The sequence below is a fragment of the Ascidia mentula genome, chromosome 5, assembly GCF_947561715.1.
Source record: "Ascidia mentula chromosome 5, kaAscMent1.1, whole genome shotgun sequence".
Classification (NCBI taxonomy): domain Eukaryota; kingdom Metazoa; phylum Chordata; class Ascidiacea; order Phlebobranchia; family Ascidiidae; genus Ascidia; species Ascidia mentula.
In genome coordinates, this window is record NC_138570.1 from 6,864,197 (window position 1) to 6,887,989 (window position 23,793).

Sequence of the window (23,793 nt, forward strand, 5' to 3'; positions counted from 1 at the left end):
GCTTATACTCTGTTGTCAGAACGAAAGCACTGTATAGGTCCATTGTTGAACGCTTTGTTGTGCCTTATATTATCTTTTTGACACGCCAGGTGGTGCGCAACTTCTTTGAACTTATTTGCCAATCTACGTTGCTTTTCCAGAAACTCGCTATGGTTAAAACAGATTTACTAAAATCGTGCTCATAATCATGTGCACGGCAGCTCAAATTAGAAACCTTAGAAATATAGCGTGGTAATAATTAACAGCGAGCAGAGTGTAATGAGCTTTTCAAGCTAGTTAAGCCCCAGAATTAGCAATGAACCAACAGCCAAGAAAGTTTACAGCTGTGTAGGAAATTTCCTATTTCAACTGTGCTCGCTAGTAGGAAGTAATTGAATGGAAAGTTACACGGCCTGACTTTACACGAACCGTTCCATAATTAGAAAAGAGTAAACCATCATATTCATCGCGAAGTATGAATACAAGTACAGCGGTCACAGTTCTTTACCAGCATAAGCATCAGCATTAGCAGGCAACAATATATTGTTTATAGTTGGAAATTTACTATCAGCAACAAAAGAAAAGACGTGTAAGCTTATGAGTCATGTGGGTGTATTCGTGTATATATACTATCGCCCTTATCCGACCGAACAGATGCGTTTCAATTGCCCTTGCGAACGGATAAGAGGCTTCGTCTGCTGGTACACACTCACAAGCTCGACCACAGTGTGTCGGTATTGATCGAAGAACGCTAGAAAAGCGTTCGTTTACGTATGCTGAGTGATAATTAGGCTCTCTCATGTCTAGCAAAGCGGCTGCTTTTAAGGACTCTTCTATTTTGTTTTTGACACAGCTTAAGTGCGAATGAGGAATAAAAGCGAAATGTCAACGGGGAAAGAATGCAGAAACTTGGAACAGAGCTTGGAAGTGCCGCGGCTGGGCGCCGAACACTTGCGACGTCACTCGTGGGACTGCAACACAGCGTCCGAAGAGGTCATTGGACTTTCTTCACCCTCGACGTGCCGGAAACGTCTACCTACAAACAGTGAAGGGAAAGAAGTCCCGCCGGTCATTGATGCTAAAAGGACGTTGCCGTGGTGGAACATGAGCGCTTTCAGGAAAGTTTTTACCGAAACAACAGCTGAAAAGACAAATGCAAGCGTCGAAAAAGTTGAGGATATTGTGCAGCCAGAGGTACGGTCTGTAGTTTTGAAGCTATATGCACAGTTACCAGATACAGTAAACTGTTATAGAGTGCCGCCAGTATAAGACTATAAATTGCAGTTTCGTTTAGCCGTAGGCTATCGTAGGCAATAAAGACGTAATGTCAATACAAGCGTTATGAGACACCTGTACTCGAATTAGTTTAGGGAACTAAATCACTGGCAACAGCACAAATGTGCTTTTTGCTTCACATACAACCTATATTTCAGGACCCTGCAAGTGACAACATATTAAATGGACGAGAAATTCGATCAAACACTATCCTAAAACGGCGCGAAGGTCGAGCATCACTCTCAAGTCAGCAGACATCCCAGCAAGAACAAACAGAAAACGTTCCGCACAGGCGTGTGGGCATCGGTAACTGGATTTCCGAGGCCGCGCCACGCGTATGGACGAATTTTACGGAACAAAATGCCGAACGTTGTCCTAATGACGGGAAACCTATTGACGACGAACCTGGGCGTGAAAGGAGGAGCATGATATCGATTGCTCGCCGCGGAATGTCACGTGATGGCGATGACCGCGCAAAGAATCGTCGGGCTACAGTGCATTACTCGTCGACCGGGCGCCCCTCTGTCATGGGATCGAAAAGGTTATGAAATATTGATTGCTACGAGAGTTATTGTCTTGCTCCCGTGTATTGGCAACTATAGTCACCTTGTGTCTTCAATTCTCAGCCGAGTGCTAATCGAAAACACTCGAACTAACATGTTTTCGCATGACAGACGGACGATGCGTGCAGCGCACCTCGCAAAAGAAGATCGAGTCAAGGAGCAAATCAAAGACATCTGCAGAGATTATGTCGTGTACAGGTTGCGTCGAAAAAGTTTAGTCAACAAGTGAGTTAGAGCTCTTTCCATCTGTTGAATGTATATTATTTTGAGACCTTATTATAGGTCGAAACAGTGGCCATCTGCATTATAGACAATGTATATTATATTCTTGTAACAAAAGAGTTCATTTCCAGAGTGAAACTGAACAGAAATCAGCAAACGATCAACCGTTGGGTGATCGAAGATGCCCTGTTTGTTGTAAACGAACTTGAACGCACAAATAAGCATCTCTACAGAAACATATCAAAACAGGTAAGTGCATGGTGACGTTTTGTTGCCATTCCTCACGAATCTCTTTTTCATTGATTGTGTTTTGATATTTTGAAATGACTATGAAATGATCTGGTCCTATACTATTTTTTTGGAGCAAATATTTACACATAAAGTTACGGTTTTTCATATTCCTAAAATATTGAATGGACACCAACGAATAAGTACAGATTGATTAGTTGCTTCTCAACAGGTTGGAGTAACCCTACGTTCAGAAGATGTTCTTCGAAAGTTATTTTCCGAACTATCAATGGAAATTTTAACCACCCATGAAAAACCGGTAAAAAAATCATTATATTTTTGGAAGAAATCGTTTTATATGTGGACAAATTACAATGTTAACAATTTGTTCTGATGTCATAAAATAGGAAGATGTTTTCTTACCCCGGAAATACACCACTGCCCTGTTTGGAAAAATACGACATATTTAAAAAAACATATATTGCAACCAACCAAGCTGCAGGGCCAATACAAAATATGTAAATTACAGCAGGATGAACTCGAAACTGGAGTGGCGGCGAACGAACCATCGTTGACAGAAGTTCGAAAATCCTCGTTTTCTCGCTCAAGAACCACCAGCAGACAAATCGAAATCACGTGGGGACGAATCTTCGCTGTTGTGGCCATCGCCGGAGGTTGGTCGCTAAAACGAAATACAGAACACCAGTGTTTTCTTTGATAATTGGTTTGTAAGGTGCCTGTTGCTGTTTTTGGTTGAGGGCCCAGGAATAATTTCTGTTCTGCGTGCATTTGACCACATGAGATTTGCTACCGTGAGGTCATCAATGTCCGCTTTGTCAATTGGGCAAAAAAGGCGCATGCCCTAGGGCCGTCAAAAAAATCCAGGACACCGAAAAAACTTGTAGCGTTTAAGATTAGAATCTAAGAGGTCAAACACATCGAAAGTTGAATTTATTCAAAAACTTGATATCAAAAAAGTTAATTATTGATGAATTTGTCGTATTTCTGAGTGTTTTTCCTGCTTTTATTGGTAAACGCAATTATGAGCCATGTGTATATTTCCAGGACACGTCACAATTTGCCTTTGGGCCTACAGAGCCGTAATCCTGCACTGTTAGTTATTAGGTTAGGTTTATTTCCTTAGGGCGCCCAGTATATATACCACGAAACACAGATTACCTCTAAGCGTATCATCCCCTAAAATAATCGCTCGCTGTTCAGCTGAATAATTTTATGTGTTGTGTTTTAGTAGTTCAAAACACAACCTATATAATATGTTTGCAGGGTTGGCTGTGGACTGTGTGCAGCAGGGTCATTCGGATTTGGTTAACTCTCTCATCGACTACTGCGGAGAATTCGCACACGAGGAGGGTATTTTGGGTTGGATTGTTTCCGCCGGCGGATTGGAGGCATTGCACAAAGTTGCTATTGACGACGAACGAGACAATTGCCAAACCGACTACGGATATTTCACAAGGCTTTGTAACATGGCATTGGCGTTTGTGTTTTGTGCGCTGGCTGCGGTACTGGCTGCCGCAGTCATAGGTTCCGTATTTAACACTTTTTTGTGATGATACGTTTATGGGTCCAACGTATAGCTTTACTGGAATAACGAAGTACCGAATATGGGTATGTAAGCGACCACAATGTGTGGCGTGATATCTAATGAATAACTTTATACACCCGGCGATTGAAATACCTTGTTTCAAACTTTAACGTCATTTGTTTTGGCCTTAGCTGTCTGAATTACACCGCTACGTACTTTCGGATTTTGCCTGAATCACAAATAAACACTGATATTATTTTTTCTAAGTTTAACCAGAAAAATTGTGACATTTTTGCGTAGTATACATATATACACACAATTAAAGATCAGCATAGTGTAGGAATATAAACCCCGGGTTAATTCAAATAAATCCCGGGTTAACTCCTAATCGAAATGCTTGACACTGTTTTGACACATGTTATTTAATAGAAATGCATATCGTTTAATCTTCGAAATTGTGAAGTGCATTATTTTGCCGAAAATTAGTGCGTACATTAGGACCAACCTTCAGTGCATGCTGAAAGTGGCTCATTGGAAGAATTATAATGCCGAATTATTCCACAAAGAGAACAACAGAAAAAAAGGCATGCACTCCTGTCCTAATAAAAAAAAAGAAATTTTGGTCAATAAATGCGGGAAACGAGTTTACAGCAATAAACTGTAGTTTACTATAACGTATTTAAAAGGGACTTTTTTTATGTACGTCAAGAGTTGAATAATTTACAAGTCCAACTTGCAAACCGTCAGAAAATCCGAACCGCAGTGAAAATTGACGTCAGTTGTCTGCCGCACACTGATCTCTATATGTTTATAGAAGGGTGGTAAAAAATAATTTGTTTATGCGACTAAGAATTACTGTTTTTCCCACTTTATATTCGGAATAAAATTGTGCATATTAGATTCACTAAAAGAGTTTTATCAGATAAAATTTAACACAAAATTTAAAAGTCGGGGCAATTACCAAAAAACAATACCACATTGGGGTTTTCCCCAAGGCTCACGCGTTTGTCACAATTCACTTCACATTTCACAAGTTTCGTCAGTTTACGTTTTCACTAAAAATAAATTTGTTGTAGTGTCACCAACCAAAGTTGTGTAGCGCAAAGTATATCTGCCGAGATGGTGAGGTGTAATGTTAAAATGTGTGTTGAAATTTTTTTTCAAGGACTGATTGTGTTAATCTTGCAATAAAATTATTTTAAACATGTTTGGAATGTAACTGACCAACACTCTAGTAAAATATATTAACCATCATACTTAGTAACGTTTGCACTAATAGTAAGACATAATTTGGTATTCAAAAGAATTTAATTCAAAAACATGTTATAACCTATTTTTTTATCACTACCTACCACTGTTGGTCAATAAAAATTGTGTAAATTATACATGTGCACTAGAAAGTATTTTATGATATACGTTTTTATGCTTATCTATTATTTACAGTACCATCACTTATAACATAGATAATGTGATGCTCACAATTGGAAACAGCACTGCATTGCTATGGAAACTTCTGAAGAGGATGAGGTAGTGGCAGAACTGGATGTGTTCCTGACAAACAGATTGGCCGACAGCATAAAGCTTTTGCAGTACCCCAATTACAAAAGAAACAATTCATTTTCTTCAGATTCACGCCTGGTAGCTCGTGTGAAACCAAAGCACAAAAAAATTGAATTGGAAGTGTTGCTGGACGTGAGCAGCCCGAATTATGACCAGAGCAAAGGTGAACAAATTGCCATAAATGTTGATGGCTGTGCCAGTACCTCAGGTGAGGGAATGGCCTTTGAAAGTTCTGTCATGGACACACAGATACTTACATCTTCGTGTATTCCTCAAATGGGAAAGCGATATGCAGCAGCTACGATCAGCGGTGGACAAGTACACCTGACACCTATAAATGAGGTAATGCAAATGAGACCAAGCTTTAAGTACATGGACAAAGCAGAGAAACGGGCAATTCAAGCTGCCCAACTAAAGGCGCAAGCAGAATCTGGCAATTCCTCACAGGACGAAGCTGATGATGCAAAGACGGTCACAGTTCGCTTTAAAGGTGCTGAGACTGAAGCTGCCCGTGCTGCTAGAGAAAGATCTTATGCTGCATATGAAAAAAATCTTTTTGAGGAAAAGTGGATTTCCACTACCATACATACAAGTGATGATGACTATTGCAAAAGAGAAAGAAACCATATGTTTTGCAACTCGCAATACTTCCAAGGTCCAGACATGGACAGTTCTCATGATCTTGGTCAAATGACTTTACCTGTGGCTGATTACCTAAAGTCCATCGTTCCCAACTATGTATCGGCAGAAGTGGATTCTGTCACCAATCCATCCAATGTTTTATCACTGGCCAATTTGCAGACAATGTCGCTTCCCGAACAACTTAGGGCTGTAATGTGCAATGTTAAAATTATTCACTTCTCTCATTTGTTGAAACTGTTGCCTGGCAACCCAGAGCCCAACTCAGTAGTACGATCTCTTCAGTCATATGCTGTCTTGGTGCAGGGCTGTTGGATCGTCAAAAGTGAAATACTGTATCCAACAAAAACACTAAGTCCAGTCTCAGGAACACCTTGCGATATAGTGTGCAAAGCACGTGATTACATACTCTGCCTTTTTTCCAACGACAAGTACCTAGTGAGGAGGGAACTAATAAAAAAGGTCAAGGTTCCAAGTGAAGAAGTAAAAGCTATACTTGAGGACATTGCAATAATGAAAACTGGTCATGGATGGCATTTGCGTCTAGAACCAGATGTTGAGTTTATCAAGCAATATCCTGAAGTGTGTGAAAGACAAGCCATGGTGTGGTCAGCTCGATACAAACAACTTGATCACCAACTGCAAATTTCAAGCACTGGCAGCAAGAAACAGGACAGCCAGAAATTATTCAAGAAAAAGTCTACCAAACAGAAGGTAGATCCTTCTTCACTAAAGCCTAATAAAGGTGACAATTTTGGTAAATTGGGCAATAAGCTGTTAGACATTGACACAAGCGCTGAGATGGACCACAATGCAGAAATTGAGCTGAGTGAAATTGAACCAATGGATGTGCAGTTTTCTGATGAAGTGCTGAATGGTTCAAATCCTTTTGTAATCCCTCAGACGTTAGGTATTGGTATGGGCCTAATAGGTCCCTCGACTGTGAATTCTGTGGGCCTAAAAGCACAGGGTGCCAATGGCTTAGATGTGCTTCCACAATCAACTTCTGGATTACATTCCTCAATCAACATGGAAAGCATTAATTCCACTGTGCAGCTTGTGACAAAGCAAATGTATCGGCAGAGCAACTTGCAGCCCCCTTTCGATGGGTCTGATATGAATGAGGATCAAACAGACTTGCTGTTTAATAATAACAACATTGATCCCCATTAATATTTTATTTTACTGAATCATAATATCCACTTTGATCCACCATTATTTGTTTTTTTTTAATCTTTTACTTACCTTTTTTATGGTTGTTCTATGCTGTTGAGCAATGGCAAGGACAAAATCTTGTATTTCAGATATTATTTTTGCACCTGAAAACAAAGTTGTCTTGCTAAATGACATATTAAAATTAAATTACTTTATGTTCACCCCATAGTTTCAGTACGTTGTGGCTCTAAAGTGACTTGGTGGGTTTATTGATATCTTCCATGATTAATAAAGTGTTTTTTTCTAGTCCGTTCATGAAAGTGCTGCTTGAATAAGGAGTGCAATGCACTAATATGTCAGGACTGTTTTTTTATACACCTGTGAAGCAATTTTTACCGTAACTACAGCAAATTATTATGTGGTCTCAGTGATAAACTCACGATTATTCACGGCCGAATACTTGAGTGCAATTATTCGGATTTTAGTCGAATAATTTTGTTTTACAACATCGCCACCAATTTGAGTTTACCTGCAGTAAGTTGCTTACCGTAGTAACAGAGGAGTCGGCGTTGTGGTTTTCGTAGTGGCTCTCGACTACACAACTATGGTTGCATGTACGGATGAGCAAAATTGAAAAAGCTTCGTTTCCGTGCGAACCCGAACAACTAAGAAACATTATGCCCACGAACCCATCATATTCGTGTGTAAGTGTGGCGTAACGAATGGGTCGCCTGTTGCATCATGCGCGCAAGTTTGTTGCTTAAGCTATGATTGTTATGTTATCGAATAGAGAAAATGATTACAGACAGTTCATTTCTGCATGTAACAAGCTTCCAGCAGAAACCAAACAACTTTGCCGGTTCTAACGAGTATGGTCGTTCGAGAAAGGAAAGTATATAATGACGTAATAATACATGCAGATTGATCAATTGTGAGGTCAACACAAGCCTGGAGTTTAATTGTCAAATACGCTTCTGTGTATCAGTTACTTGAACCGGAGCTATACGAACCGGCGTGTTGCACACATCACAACAATGATGCGACGTTAAAACGAACGGCATTCGTTGCAAGTTATTTTCGTCACGTTTTGTACATTCGGGCTGATAAATCAATGGCAAAAAAACACTACACCAGTCCTCGTCGTGATACTAGGGGTGTGCTGTCGTTACAGATAATGCGAAAAGAACAAAAACCTGGCCGTTGTATAACACACAACCATCACTATAAATATACTCCGGCGAATCTTGCGTGTTTTTCGGGAAAGCACGAATATGTGTATTTTGCGGATATTCGGCGAATCTTTTCTGGTTTTCGCCTTGGCTGTCGGTGAATAATCTTGCCTTTTCATTCAGAACATATCTTCGCATAGGTCGGATATCTTCCCTTTAAAATAATTGGCCGTAGTAAACACACATGTGGTGATCTGATTGGTAAGGCGATATTTCAAACTAAAAACTTATGATCACTTACATTCATGAAATAATTGCTCGACAACAAATTTTGGGCTGGCCACTCTTCACACACCGCAGTACTGTTCCCGTAGGACCTATTGCTGCAAACACATCCGACTGCCAACGAAAATTCATCAGTAATGCCACAAAAGATTTATTGCGAAACGTTGACAGTTTGCTTGGAGTGTTGATTATATCCGGAATATATACCGAAATAAATGTGTTTGGTCTGCAAAAATTGGTCAACGTGATCCGCTTAAAAATCTAACTCGCAGGAAAAGGATTGTGCAGCGTCATAGCATCGCACAAGACTAATAACAAATAGCGAAATAAGCACGAATTCGTGAATGGTGTTTTTATGTCAAGTTTTAAAACTAATTCTGAATTTGGAGGTGGAAAAGTGTTTTGTTGATTTTGTCTATCTTGTGATACGATGCTGGCATTGGCAACGCATGTCCCCATTTGGCGGGAATACTAAATGAAATTTTGCTTGCGTTGTATTACTTGAAACTATATACTCCATTAGAGTAATGTCATTTGTCGGATTAAAAGCGGTTTGTGTCCCTCACAGACAAACGGAAGATTATTCTCTGGAATGGAATAAGAGAAAGGGTGGATAAATGGTATTTTGTCGTCATAACGTGTATAACATGAATATCCTCTGCGCAGGTTTGCCTTGGACATTTGCAAGCTATGGTGAAAACGCAAGGGCGTGTTACAACTGTCTTGCCCAAACGTTTCGAAACGATGTAGCTTATGTTCCGAGAGTGAGTGCAGATTGGTATTACCTACAAATACTTGTCTGCCTGCAAAAAAGTATTTTGATGTTAGTTGTTACGTTTGTATAGGTACGGAAACCTAAAAATATGCATTTTATTAGTTACACAAACTACTGGACATGCAGAGGAAATAATCCACAAGCCAATCTTGGATGCTAACTCTGCTGTACAGAAAATTAAATGTGCCCTTAACAAAATGCAATTCATTCCAAGCAGTGAAAAAGGTATACAAAACACTGTGGTTTTGTGTGTTTTTTACATAATTTGGTAATGAAATAATCCTATTTTTCAGAAAGTGTTATGGTGGAGGTCAATCAACTTTTGTTGGTGCTTCAAATTGTTTGGTTGACAAAATTACCCAAATCTCAGATAATGAAGTTCCACAAAATACTGGAACAAATAAAGCAACCACCTAAAGTACATATTTCATGGCTATTTTGTTCGATAACCTACAGTGAATCATTTAGGTTGTTGAAGAATTTATTGTGGAGCTATGCATGAACACAAACAATGAACACCTGGACAACTGTTGTCAGGCAATCACCAATCAAACACCTGCTGTTCCTGAATCCAACTATTTTGTTGCTTGCTTCTTAATGAAGTGCGAAATGTTTGATAAGGCTATCTTGTTTTCACTTGAACGATTAAAGTGCGATGTTTCCACTGAAGAAAAAGCCCATTTACACAACCTTGCTGCATGTAATTTTGCACATAAAAATCAAACCACAACTGCACTTCATCATGCTAGAAAAGCAGTTTCTTGTTGTCCAAGTGAAAGTCCTTTATTGAAGATTCTCATGTTCAATGTTGCCGTAATTTTGAAAATGATGAAGAATTTTGAAGCCAGTATTAAAACATCCCAAGCCTTGCTAAAAAGAATGGAACTTGTTTCAAGTGGAACACAAACTTGTGACAATAAATATGTTGAGTTTCATTTTCTGATCAAATCTAACAACAACAAATTTGCCAGTGTTACAGGTACTCCAGCACTGAGCGATATAAGTGAAGCCTATATGACCTATTTCATTGGAAAACTTCATCTGCTAAACTCTGATTTCAGTACTGCTGTGGACTGGTTTGCCAAATTAACAGACCTAACTATTCAATGCCCAACTCGAAGTTGCATACAAGCTGAAATGTTGTTTGCTGCCATGTGCAGTAATAGAAAAGATCTTTCCAACCCAACTGACAACCATGTCCATCATAGTGTTCTGGAATACATAAGTGCTATGAAAAATGCTTCGACAGTAGTTGCATCAGAAAGCTTGGAAACCTCCAAAAGTTTAGAAGTTTTGGACAAGTGCATCAGAGCAGGGTTGCAACTAGTTTTTTCTTTATGTTCACAACTTTTTCAATTGAAACTCTTTTCTTCCCCAATGTGTGAAGCGGAACTTGCAGGAATGGCTAAACAACTGGAGTTTTTATCTCCAACATATGCAACACAAATGGTATCATTTCATGCAGACATATTAAACGACAAATGCTATCAAAAATACCAAACTGCAAACATGATGTTATCTTCATTAAAGGCAAAGATCTTGTTTAATTATGCATTTCTACTGGTCAAGAAATGCCATCCTCAGGTACACACAATTGATTTAGAACTCTGCAACTGTTTTGCTATACAAAATTTGTTTTCAAGGTAAATGATACAATAAATTTACTTCATGCTGCCCTTCAGTTCGATATAAAGAACATTGAGATGCGATGGAACGTCACAGCATTATTGCATAAAATAGGAAGAAGCAGTGAAGCGATTAAAATTTGGTGCAAAACAAGAAGCATAAACATAAACCAACCACTAACTGAAGTAGGAACTGTATTTGAAACAATAATCACTTTACCAATATTATTAATTTTTGCAGATCCTCTATGTAAAAACTGAAAAAGAAGCCTTGATGAAAGAAGATATTCCACTTTCGAAAAAAGATCTGATTGCTAAAGATTTGGCTATTTTAAATGAGTATCTATCTAAAGCTTAAGTGAAATCGTTATAACGCTGCTCACATGGGGGTTTACATAAATCAAGTTTTTCTTGCATGTTTAACTTCATTTCCTGCTGTCGCTAGAACTGTTTCCTCATCAGGCTTCTCAATTCCGACTTCGTGAAAGTGCTTCATTGAGGTTTTGCTATGTTGGGAGACAAAGGATTGTTCGCTTGCTGATAGCTGCAAAGAGTTTCAAATTAATAAATGGAATATTTCAGTAAATGTTTGGTGCAAACCTCCTCCCCAAGCTTTTTTACTGCCACAAGTATTTCAAGTTTTTGTTGTATGTACAAGTCTTGTGGAATCTTGCCAACTTTGTAATCACGCTCGATTCCTGACAATCGTGTTCGTAATTGGCCTGGTTCTTTTTTAGCAAAAAGCTTGATGACCTCGGGAGTTTTAAAAGCTTCAGATATTGCTGCTTGTATTGCCTGTACATTGCAAAATAAGGGGAAAAATTACACAGATAGTTGCATTACTCTGTGACAACTGCTATCAATACATTTCTACAACTCCAACAAAACATCACTCTAAACAAACGCATTTTTTTGGATTAGTTTGGAGATAAAATATTCAAGATTTGTTGTGTTTGATTTTGATAGGTTTAGGTATTATGTAACAAACATCACAAAATAGGATGGTATTTTGAGAACTACAGGTGCTCCACAAATGTCTACTTTTTATCCTAATAATTAGATAAACATCGACGTTAAATTACTTGTAAATCTACAACACTAATCGTTACCAGCTGCATTGCGTTGACATCATCCACCAGTGAAACATCTCCTTTGACCATTTTTGCAAGGGATTCCTCAACTTCCTTTAGCTGGTCGATTGTTTCTTGTTTCATCTCTTCATATTCATCTTCCAACTCTTCTCTAAAAACACAATTATTTATCACAATTGGAACAAAGTAAGCATTGTACGTTGAGAAACAACCTACTTGGATTCATCAAGGTCGGCAAGTTGTTGGACTAATCTTTCGATTTGATCTTGCAAGTTTTGTTGCAACACTTTAGACTCGGCTTTTCCCCTGGAGGCCATGTCACATGACGAGCAATAGAATCGCAACGAACCCGCTATTTACAATTCGACCCATACTTGCCAGCCACTATTGTGAGAGAAGATTTGTACAAACCTTTTTCAACCACCCTCATTCTGGCAGAATTCTGGCAGAATAATTTTGCAAATTTGCCACATTTTGCAAGGTACAACAGGCATTAACTCAAAAATTGGTTTCTTTTGGATTAGAATCAAATTACAGAGATGAGCAAGCAGTTCAAACCTCAAAAAACATTTAAACAAATTTTTTCGCAGCTGTATCAATCAAAAAAATCGCGAATTAAAAAAATCGCCTGGTTTTGCGATTCAGCATAATGGCGGCATGCAAAAAACTTCCCTAATACAAAGAATTCTGCTCGGCGTTCTTGCAATAGGTGCCAATTTTGACCAATATCACGAGAACGGAAATTTAATGCTCTACCACATGCAATTAACAAATTTGAAATTAAGGTGCCGGATGACCTTCAAATCGCCAATCGAAGACGACCCGCTTTTTGCGAATCAGCAGCATAATGGCGTAATGTCGGCATGCGAAAAACTTCCTATTAAAACAATTCTGCTCGGCGTTCTTGCAATAGGTGCCAATTTTGACCAATATCACGAGAACGGAAATTCAATGCTCTACCACATGCAATTAACAAATTTGAAATTAAGGTGCCGGATGACCTTCAAATCGCCAATCGAAGACGACCCGCTTTTTGCGAATCAGCAGCATAATGGCGTAATGTCGGCATGCGAAAAACTTCCCTATTAAAACAATTCTGCTCGGCGTTCCTGCAATAGGTGCCAATTTTGACCAATATCACGAGAACGGAAATTTAATGCTCTACCACATGCAATTAACAAATTTGAAATTAAGGTGCCGGATGACCTTCAAATCGCCAATCGAAGACGACCCGCTTTTTGCGAATCAGCAGCATAATGGCGTAATGTCGGCATGCGAAAAACTTCCCTATTAAAACAATTCTGCTCGGCGTTCCTGCAATAGGTGCCAATTTTGACCAATATCACGAGAACGGAAATTTAATGCTCTACCACATGCAATTAACAAATTTGAAATTAAGGTGCCGGATGACCTTTAAATCGCCAATCGAAGACGACCCGCTTTTTGCGAATCAGCAGCATAATGGCGTAATGTCGGCATGCGAAAAACTTCCCTATTAAAACAATTCTGCTCGGCGTTCCTGCAATAGGTGCCAATTTTGACCAATATCACGAGAACGGAAATTTAATGCTCTACCACATGCAATTAACAAATTTGAAATTAAGGTGCCGGATGACCTTCAAATCGCCAATCGAAGACGACCCGCTTTTTGCGAATCAGCAGCATAATGGCGTAATGTCGGCATGCGAAAAACTTCCCTATTAAAACAATTCTGCTCGGCGTTCTTGCAATAGGTGCCAATTTTGACCAATATCACGAGAACGGAAATTTAATGCTCTACCACATGCAATTAACAAATTTGAAATTAAGGTGCCGGATGACCTTCAAATCGCCAATCGAAGACGACCCGCTTTTTGCGAATCAGCAGCATAATGGCGTAATGTCGGCATGCGAAAAACTTCCCTATTAAAACAATTCTGCTCGGCGTTCTTGCAATAGGTGCCAATTTTGACCAATATCGCGAGAACGGAAATTTAATGCTCTACCACATGCAATTAACAAATTTGAAATTAAGGTGCCGGATGACCTTCAAATCGCCAATCGAAGACGACCCGCTTTTTGCGAATCAGCAGCATAATGGCGTAATGTCGGCATGCGAAAAACTTCCCTATTAAAACAATTCTGCTCGGCGTTCCTGCAATAGGTGCCAATTTTGACCAATATCACGAGAACGGAAATTTAATGCTCTACCACATGCAATTAACAAATTTGAAATTAAGGTGCCGGATGACCTTCAAATCGCCAATCGAAGACGACCCGCTTTTTGCGAATCAGCAGCATAATGGCGTAATGTCGGCATGCGAAAAACTTCCCTATTAAAACAATTCTGCTCGGCGTTCCTGCAATAGGTGCCAATTTTGACCAATATCACGAGAACGGAAATTTAATGCTCTACCACATGCAATTAACAAATTTGAAATTAAGGTGCCGGATGACCTTCAAATCGCCAATCGAAGACGACCCGCTTTTTGCGAATCAGCAGCATAATGGCGTAATGTCGGCATGCGAAAAACTTCCCTATTAAAACAATTCTGCTCGGCGTTCCTGCAATAGGTGCCAATTTTGACCAATATCACGAGAACGGAAATTTAATGCTCTACCACATGCAATTAACAAATTTGAAATTAAGGTGCCGGATGACCTTCAAATCGCCAATCGAAGACGACCCGCTTTTTGCGAATCAGCAGCATAATGGCGTAATGTCGGCATGCGAAAAACTTCCCTATTAAAACAATTCTGCTCGGCGTTCCTGCAATAGGTGCCAATTTTGACCAATATCACGAGAACGGAAATTTAATGCTCTACCACATGCAATTAACAAATTTGAAATTAAGGTGCCGGATGACCTTCAAATCGCCAATCGAAGACGACCCGCTTTTTGCGAATCAGCAGCATAATGGCGTAATGTCGGCATGCGAAAAACTTCCCTATTAAAACAATTCTGCTCGGCGTTCTTGCAATAGGTGCCAATTTTGACCAATATCACGAGAACGGAAATTTAATGCTCTACCACATGCAATTAACAAATTTGAAATTAAGGTGCCGGATGACCTTCAAATCGCCAATCGAAGACGACCCGCTTTTTGCGAATCAGCAGCATAATGGCGTAATGTCGGCATGCGAAAAACTTCCCTATTAAAACAATTCTGCTCGGCGTTCTTGCAATAGGTGCCAATTTTGACCAATATCGCGAGAACGGAAATTTAATGCTCTACCACATGCAATTAACAAATTTGAAATTAAGGTGCCGGATGACCTTCAAATCGCCAATCGAAGACGACCCGCTTTTTGCGAATCAGCAGCATAATGGCGTAATGTCGGCATGCGAAAAACTTCCCTATTAAAACAATTCTGCTCGGCGTTCTTGCAATAGGTGCCAATTTTGACCAATATCGCGAGAACGGAAATTTAATGCTCTACCACATGCAATTAACAAATTTGAAATTAAGGTGCCGGATGACCTTCAAATCGCCAATCGAAGACGACCCGCTTTTTGCGAATCAGCAGCATAATGGCGTAATGTCGGCATGCGAAAAACTTCCCTATTAAAACAATTCTGCTCGGCGTTCCTGCAATAGGTGCCAATTTTGACCAATATCACGAGAACGGAAATTTAATGCTCTACCACATGCAATTAACAAATTTGAAATTAAGGTGCCGGATGACCTTCAAATCGCCAATCGAAGACGACCCGCTTTTTGCGAATCAGCAGCATAATGGCGTAATGTCGGCATGCGAAAAACTTCCCTATTAAAACAATTCTGCTCGGCGTTCCTGCAATAGGTGCCAATTTTGACCAATATCACGAGAACGGAAATTTAATGCTCTACCACATGCAATTAACAAATTTGAAATTAAGGTGCCGGATGACCTTCAAATCGCCAATCGAAGACGACCCGCTTTTTGCGAATCAGCAGCATAATGGCGTAATGTCGGCATGCGAAAAACTTCCCTATTAAAACAATTCTGCTCGGCGTTCCTGCAATAGGTGCCAATTTTGACCAATATCACGAGAACGGAAATTTAATGCTCTACCACATGCAATTAACAAATTTGAAATTAAGGTGCCGGATGACCTTCAAATCGCCAATCGAAGACGACCCGCTTTTTGCGAATCAGCAGCATAATGGCGTAATGTCGGCATGCGAAAAACTTCCCTATTAAAACAATTCTGCTCGGCGTTCCTGCAATAGGTGCCAATTTTGACCAATATCACGAGAACGGAAATTTAATGCTCTACCACATGCAATTAACAAATTTGAAATTAAGGTGCCGGATGACCTTCAAATCGCCAATCGAAGACGACCCGCTTTTTGCGAATCAGCAGCATAATGGCGTAATGTCGGCATGCGAAAAACTTCCCTATTAAAACAATTCTGCTCGGCGTTCCTGCAATAGGTGCCAATTTTGACCAATATCACGAGAACGGAAATTTAATGCTCTACCACATGCAATTAACAAATTTGAAATTAAGGTGCCGGATGACCTTCAAATCGCCAATCGAAGACGACCCGCTTTTTGCGAATCAGCAGCATAATGGCGTAATGTCGGCATGCGAAAAACTTCCCTATTAAAACAATTCTGCTCGGCGTTCTTGCAATAGGTGCCAATTTTGACCAATATCGCGAGAACGGAAATTTAATGCTCTACCACATGCAATTAACAAATTTGAAATTAAGGTGCCGGATGACCTTCAAATCGCCAATCGAAGACGACCCGCTTTTTGCGAATCAGCAGCATAATGGCGTAATGTCGGCATGCGAAAAACTTCCCTATTAAAACAATTCTGCTCGGCGTTCCTGCAATAGGTGCCAATTTTGACCAATATCACGAGAACGGAAATTTAATGCTCTACCACATGCAATTAACAAATTTGAAATTAAGGTGCCGGATGACCTTCAAATCGCCAATCGAAGACGACCCGCTTTTTGCGAATCAGCAGCATAATGGCGTAATGTCGGCATGCGAAAAACTTCCCTATTAAAACAATTCTGCTCGGCGTTCCTGCAATAGGTGCCAATTTTGACCAATATCACGAGAACGGAAATTTAATGCTCTACCACATGCAATTAACAAATTTGAAATTAAGGTGCCGGATGACCTTCAAATCGCCAATCGAAGACGACCCGCTTTTTGCGAATCAGCAGCATAATGGCGTAATGTCGGCATGCGAAAAACTTCCCTATTAAAACAATTCTGCTCGGCGTTCCTGCAATAGGTGCCAATTTTGACCAATATCACGAGAACGGAAATTTAATGCTCTACCACATGCAATTAACAAATTTGAAATTAAGGTGCCGGATGACCTTCAAATCGCCAATCGAAGACGACCCGCTTTTTGCGAATCAGCAGCATAATGGCGTAATGTCGGCATGCGAAAAACTTCCCTATTAAAACAATTCTGCTCGGCGTTCCTGCAATAGGTGCCAATTTTGACCAATATCACGAGAACGGAAATTTAATGCTCTACCACATGCAATTAACAAATTTGAAATTAAGGTGCCGGATGACCTTCAAATCGCCAATCGAAGACGACCCGCTTTTTGCGAATCAGCAGCATAATGGCGTAATGTCGGCATGCGAAAAACTTCCCTATTAAAACAATTCTGCTCGGCGTTCCTGCAATAGGTGCCAATTTTGACCAATATCACGAGAACGGAAATTTAATGCTCTACCACATGCAATTAACAAATTTGAAATTAAGGTGCCGGATGACCTTCAAATCGCCAATCGAAGACGACCCGCTTTTTGCGAATCAGCAGCATAATGGCGTAATGTCGGCATGCGAAAAACTTCCCTATTAAAACAATTCTGCTCGGCGTTCCTGCAATAGGTGCCAATTTTGACCAATATCACGAGAACGGAAATTTAATGCTCTACCACATGCAATTAACAAATTTGAAATTAAGGTGCCGGATGACCTTCAAATCGCCAATCGAAGACGACCCGCTTTTTGCGAATCAGCAGCATAATGGCGTAATGTCGGCATGCGAAAAACTTCCCTATTAAAACAATTCTGCTCGGCGTTCCTGCAATAGGTGCCAATTTTGACCAATATCACGAGAACGGAAATTTAATGCTCTACCACATGCAATTAACAAATTTGAAATTAAGGTGCCGGATGACCTTCAAATCGCCAATCGAAGACGACCCGCTTTTTGCGAATCAGCAGCATAATGGCGTAATGTCGGCATGCGAAAAACTTCCCTATTAAAACAATTCTGCTCGGCGTTCCTGCAATAGGTGCCAATTTTGACCAATATCACGAGAACGGAAATTTAATGCTCTACCACATGCAATTAACAAATTTGAAATTAAGGTGCCGGATGACCTTCAAATCGCCAATCGAAGACGACCCGCTTTTTGCGAATCAGCAGCATAATGGCGTAATGTCGGCATGCGAAAAACTTCCCTATTAAAACAATTCTGCTCGGCGTTCCTGCAATAGGTGCCAATTTTGACCAATATCACGAGAACGGAAATTTAATGCTCTACCACATGCAATTAACAAATTTGAAATTAAGGTGCCGGATGACCTTCAAATCGCCAATCGAAGACGACCCGCTTTTTGCGAATCAGCAGCATAATGGCGTAATGTCGGCATGCGAAAAACTTCCCTATTAAAACAATTCTGCTCGGCGTTCCTGCAATAGGTGCCAATTTTGACCAATATCACGAGAACGGAAATTTAATGCTCTACCACATGCAATTAACAAATTTGAAATTAAGGTGCCGGATGACCTTCAAATCGCCAATCGAAGACGACCCGCTTTTTGCGAATCAGCAGCATAATGGCGTAATGTCGGCATGCGAAAAACTTCCCTATTAAAACAATTCTGCTCGGCGTTCCTGCAATAGGTGCCAATTTTGACCAATATCACGAGAACGGAAATTTAATGCTCTACCACATGCAATTAACAAATTTGAAATTAAGGTGCCGGATGACCTTCAAATCGCCAATCGAAGACGACCCGCTTTTTGCGAATCAGCAGCATAATGGCGTAATGTCGGCATGCGAAAAACTTCCCTATTAAAACAATTCTGCTCGGCGTTCCTGCAATAGGTGCCAATTTTGACCAATATCACGAGAACGGAAATTTAATGCTCTACCACATGCAATTAACAAATTTGAAATTAAGGTGCCGGATGACCTTCAAATCGCCAATCGAAGACGACCCGCTTTTTGCGAATCAGCAGCATAATGGCGTAATGTCGGCATGCGAAAAACTTCCCTATTAAAACAATTCTGCTCGGCGTTCCTGCAATAGGTGCCAATTTTGACCAATATCACGAGAACGGAAATTTAATGCTCTACCACATGCAATTAACAAATTTGAAATTAAGGTGCCGGATGACCTTCAAATCGCCAATCGAAGACGACCCGCTTTTTGCGAATCAGCAGCATAATGGCGTAATGTCGGCATGCGAAAAACTTCCCTATTAAAACAATTCTGCTCGGCGTTCCTGCAATAGGTGCCAATTTTGACCAATATCACGAGAACGGAAATTTAATGCTCTACCACATGCAATTAACAAATTTGAAATTAAGGTGCCGGATGACCTTCAAATCGCCAATCGAAGACGACCCGCTTTTTGCGAATCAGCAGCATAATGGCGTAATGTCGGCATGCGAAAAACTTCCCTATTAAAACAATTCTGCTCGGCGTTCCTGCAATAGGTGCCAATTTTGACCAATATCACGAGAACGGAAATTTAATGCTCTACCACATGCAATTAACAAATTTGAAATTAAGGTGCCGGATGACCTTCAAATCGCCAATCGAAGACGACCCGCTTTTTGCGAATCAGCAGCATAATGGCGTAATGTCGGCATGCGAAAAACTTCCCTATTAAAACAATTCTGCTCGGCGTTCCTGCAATAGGTGCCAATTTTGACCAATATCACGAGAACGGAAATTTAATGCTCTACCACATGCAATTAACAAATTTGAAATTAAGGTGCCGGATGACCTTCAAATCGCCAATCGAAGACGACCCGCTTTTTGCGAATCAGCAGCATAATGGCGTAATGTCGGCATGCGAAAAACTTCCCTATTAAAACAATTCTGCTCGGCGTTCCTGCAATAGGTGCCAATTTTGACCAATATCACGAGAACGGAAATTTAATGCTCTACCACATGCAATTAACAAATTTGAAATTAAGGTGCCGGATGACCTTCAAATCGCCAATCGAAGACGACCCGCTTTTTGCGAATCAGCAGCATAATGGCGTAATGTCGGCATGCGAAAAACTTCCCTATTAAAACAATTCTGCTCGGCGTTCCTGCAATAGGTGCCAATTTTGACCAATATCACGAGAACGGAAATTTAATGCTCTACCACATGCAATTAACAAATTTGAAATTAAGGTGCCGGATGACCTTCAAATCGCCAATCGAAGACGACCCGCTTTTTGCGAATCAGCAGCATAATGGCGTAATGTCGGCATGCGAAAAACTTCCCTATTAAAACAATTCTGCTCGGCGTTCCTGCAATAGGTGCCAATTTTGACCAATATCACGAGAACGGAAATTTAATGCTCTACCACATGCAATTAACAAATTTGAAATTAAGGTGCCGGATGACCTTCAAATCGCCAATCGAAGACGACCCGCTTTTTGCGAATCAGCAGCATAATGGCGTAATGTCGGCATGCGAAAAACTTCCCTATTAAAACAATTCTGCTCGGCGTTCCTGCAATAGGTGCCAATTTTGACCAATATCACGAGAACGGAAATTTAATGCTCTACCACATGCAATTAACAAATTTGAAATTAAGGTGCCGGATGACCTTCAAATCGCCAATCGAAGACGACCCGCTTTTTGCGAATCAGCAGCATAATGGCGTAATGTCGGCATGCGAAAAACTTCCCTATTAAAACAATTCTGCTCGGCGTTCTTGCAATAGGTGCCAATTTTGACCAATATCGCGAGAACGGAAATTTAATGCTCTACCACATGCAATTAACAAATTTGAAATTAAGGTGCCGGATGACCTTCAAATCGCCAATCGAAGACGACCCGCTTTTTGCGAATCAGCAGCATAATGGCGTAATGTCGGCATGCGAAAAACTTCCCTATTAAAACAATTCTGCTCGGCGTTCCTGCAATAGGTGCCAATTTTGACCAATATCACGAGAACGGAAATTTAATGCTCTACCACATGCAATTAACAAATTTGAAATTAAGGTGCCGGATGACCTTCAAATCGCCAATCGAAGACGACCCGCTTTTTGCGAATCAGCAGCATAATGGCGTAATGTCGGCATGCGAAAAACTTCCCTATTAAAACAATTCTGCTCGGCGTTCCTGCAATAGGTGCCAATTTTGACCAATATCACGAGAACGGAAATTTAATGCTCTACCACATGCAATTAACAAATTTGAAATTAAGGTGCCGGATGACCTTCAAATCGCCAATCGAAGACGACCCGCTTTTTGCGAATCAGCAGCATAATGGCGTAATGTCGGCATGCGAAAAACTTCCCTATTAAAACAATTCTGCTCGGCGTTCCTGCAATAGGTGCCAATTTTGACCAATATCACGAGAACGGAAATTTAATGCTCTACCACATGCAATTAACAAATTTGAAATTAAGGTGCCGGATGACCTTCAAATCGCCAATCGAAGACGACCCGCTTTTTGCGAATCAGCAGCATAATGGCGTAATGTCGGCATGCGAAAAACTTCCCTATTAAAACAATTCTGCTCGGCGTTCCTGCAATAGGTGCCAATTTTGACCAATATCACGAGAACGGAAATTTAATGCTCTACCACATGCAATTAACAAATTTGAAATTAAGGTGCCGGATGACCTTCAAATCGCCAATCGAAGACGACCCGCTTTTTGCGAATCAGCAGCATAATGGCGTAATGTCGGCATGCGAAAAACTTCCCTATTAAAACAATTCTGCTCGGCGTTCCTGCAATAGGTGCCAATTTTGACCAATATCACGAGAACGGAAATTTAATGCTCTACCACATGCAATTAACAAATTTGAAATTAAGGTGCCGGATGACCTTCAAATCGCCAATCGAAGACGACCCGCTTTTTGCGAATCAGCAGCATAATGGCGTAATGTCGGCATGCGAAAAACTTCCCTATTAAAACAATTCTGCTCGGCGTTCTTGCAATAGGTGCCAATTTTGACCAATATCGCGAGAACGGAAATTTAATGCTCTACCACATGCAATTAACAAATTTGAAATTAAGGTGCCGGATGACCTTCAAATCGCCAATCGAAGACGACCCGCTTTTTGCGAATCAGCAGCATAATGGCGTAATGTCGGCATGCGAAAAACTTCCCTATTAAAACAATTCTGCTCGGCGTTCTTGCAATAGGTGCCAATTTTGACCAATATCGCGAGAACGGAAATTTAATGCTCTACCACATGCAATTAACAAATTTGAAATTAAGGTGCCGGATGACCTTCAAATCGCCAATCGAAGACGACCCGCTTTTTGCGAATCAGCAGCATAATGGCGTAATGTCGGCATGCGAAAAACTTCCCTATTAAAACAATTCTGCTCGGCGTTCCTGCAATAGGTGCCAATTTTGACCAATATCACGAGAACGGAAATTTAATGCTCTACCACATGCAATTAACAAATTTGAAATTAAGGTGCCGGATGACCTTCAAATCGCCAATCGAAGACGACCCGCTTTTTGCGAATCAGCAGCATAATGGCGTAATGTCGGCATGCGAAAAACTTCCCTATTAAAACAATTCTGCTCGGCGTTCCTGCAATAGGTGCCAATTTTGACCAATATCACGAGAACGGAAATTTAATGCTCTACCACATGCAATTAACAAATTTGAAATTAAGGTGCCGGATGACCTTCAAATCGCCAATCGAAGACGACCCGCTTTTTGCGAATCAGCAGCATAATGGCGTAATGTCGGCATGCGAAAAACTTCCCTATTAAAACAATTCTGCTCGGCGTTCCTGCAATAGGTGCCAATTTTGACCAATATCACGAGAACGGAAATTTAATGCTCTACCACATGCAATTAACAAATTTGAAATTAAGGTGCCGGATGACCTTCAAATCGCCAATCGAAGACGACCCGCTTTTTGCGAATCAGCAGCATAATGGCGTAATGTCGGCATGCGAAAAACTTCCCTATTAAAACAATTCTGCTCGGCGTTCCTGCAATAGGTGCCAATTTTGACCAATATCACGAGAACGGAAATTTAATGCTCTACCACATGCAATTAACAAATTTGAAATTAAGGTGCCGGATGACCTTCAAATCGCCAATCGAAGACGACCCGCTTTTTGCGAATCAGCAGCATAATGGCGTAATGTCGGCATGCGAAAAACTTCCCTATTAAAACAATTCTGCTCGGCGTTCCTGCAATAGGTGCCAATTTTGACCAATATCACGAGAACGGAAATTTAATGCTCTACCACATGCAATTAACAAATTTGAAATTAAGGTGCCGGATGACCTTCAAATCGCCAATCGAAGACGACCCGCTTTTTGCGAATCAGCAGCATAATGGCGTAATGTCGGCATGCGAAAAACTTCCCTATTAAAACAATTCTGCTCGGCGTTCCTGCAATAGGTGCCAATTTTGACCAATATCACGAGAACGGAAATTTAATGCTCTACCACATGCAATTAACAAATTTGAAATTAAGGTGCCGGATGACCTTCAAATCGCCAATCGAAG

The 23,793-nt window shown here is 40.4% G+C and overlaps 4 protein-coding genes across 6 annotated transcripts; 3 read left to right on the forward strand and 1 right to left on the reverse strand.

Annotated features, from left to right (window-relative positions):
* Positions 1-839: 839 nt before the first annotated feature.
* LOC145903351 (uncharacterized) lies at positions 840-4,139 on the forward strand. The gene is made up of 7 exons (XM_082991428.1): positions 840-1,173; positions 1,413-1,795; positions 1,929-2,042; positions 2,171-2,288; positions 2,500-2,586; positions 2,797-2,941; positions 3,552-4,139. The coding sequence occupies exons 1-7, from the start codon at positions 844-846 to the stop codon at positions 3,836-3,838; spliced, it is 1,464 nt and encodes a 487-aa protein (XP_082847554.1). The 5' UTR covers positions 840-843; the 3' UTR covers positions 3,839-4,139.
* Positions 4,140-5,264: 1,125 nt separating this feature from the next.
* Positions 5,265-7,480, forward strand: LOC145902505 (DNA-directed RNA polymerase III subunit RPC5-like). The gene has a single exon (XM_082990498.1). It carries the CDS (start codon positions 5,317-5,319, stop codon positions 7,183-7,185), a length of 1,869 nt encoding a protein of 622 aa, XP_082846624.1. The 5' UTR covers positions 5,265-5,316; the 3' UTR covers positions 7,186-7,480.
* Positions 7,481-8,939: 1,459 nt separating this feature from the next.
* LOC145902041 (uncharacterized) lies at positions 8,940-11,403 on the forward strand. Of its 3 annotated transcripts, none has more exons than XM_082989882.1 (7): positions 8,940-9,230; positions 9,288-9,434; positions 9,499-9,621; positions 9,690-9,814; positions 9,865-10,980; positions 11,040-11,207; positions 11,263-11,403. In XM_082989882.1, exons 1-7 carry the CDS (start codon positions 9,149-9,151, stop codon positions 11,377-11,379), a joined length of 1,878 nt encoding a protein of 625 aa, XP_082846008.1. In that variant the 5' UTR covers positions 8,940-9,148; the 3' UTR covers positions 11,380-11,403. The 3 variants fall into 3 exon arrangements, with proteins under 3 accessions (XP_082846008.1, XP_082846009.1, XP_082846010.1); XM_082989883.1 differs by having other exon boundaries at positions 9,201-9,230; positions 9,288-9,385; positions 9,467-9,621; XM_082989884.1 differs by lacking the exon at positions 8,940-9,230 and having other exon boundaries at positions 9,304-9,444.
* LOC145902042 (protein LZIC-like) lies at positions 11,282-12,510 on the reverse strand. Its single transcript, XM_082989885.1, has 4 exons — positions 12,329-12,510; positions 12,131-12,263; positions 11,622-11,816; positions 11,282-11,565 (listed from the first exon to the last, which is right to left on the reverse strand). The coding sequence occupies exons 1-4, from the start codon at positions 12,427-12,429 to the stop codon at positions 11,422-11,424; spliced, it is 573 nt and encodes a 190-aa protein (XP_082846011.1). The 5' UTR covers positions 12,430-12,510; the 3' UTR covers positions 11,282-11,421.
* Between the last annotated feature and the right edge of the window lie 11,283 nt (positions 12,511-23,793).

Coding starts and splice junctions, on each gene's coding strand:
- LOC145902042 (XM_082989885.1), bottom strand. CDS start 12,429: ATGGCCTCCAGGGGAAAAGCCGAGTCTAAAGTGTTGCAACAAAACTTG. Junction 12,264..12,328: donor GCCGACCTTGATGAATCCAA/GTAGGTTGTTTC, acceptor TTGTGTTTTTAG/AGAAGAGTTGGAAGATGAAT. Junction 11,817..12,130: donor ATGTCAACGCAATGCAGCTG/GTAACGATTAGT, acceptor TGCAATGTACAG/GCAATACAAGCAGCAATATC.
- LOC145902505 (XM_082990498.1), top strand. CDS start 5,317: ATGGAAACTTCTGAAGAGGATGAGGTAGTGGCAGAACTGGATGTGTTC.
- LOC145902041 (XM_082989882.1), top strand. CDS start 9,149: ATGTCATTTGTCGGATTAAAAGCGGTTTGTGTCCCTCACAGACAAACG. Junction 9,435..9,498: donor ACTTGTCTGCCTGCAAAAAA/GTATTTTGATGT, acceptor GCATTTTATTAG/TTACACAAACTACTGGACAT. Junction 11,208..11,262: donor TAAACCAACCACTAACTGAA/GTAGGAACTGTA, acceptor TAATTTTTGCAG/ATCCTCTATGTAAAAACTGA.
- LOC145903351 (XM_082991428.1), top strand. CDS start 844: ATGAGGAATAAAAGCGAAATGTCAACGGGGAAAGAATGCAGAAACTTG. Junction 1,174..1,412: donor AGGATATTGTGCAGCCAGAG/GTACGGTCTGTA, acceptor CCTATATTTCAG/GACCCTGCAAGTGACAACAT. Junction 2,942..3,551: donor TGTTGTGGCCATCGCCGGAG/GTTGGTCGCTAA, acceptor ATATGTTTGCAG/GGTTGGCTGTGGACTGTGTG.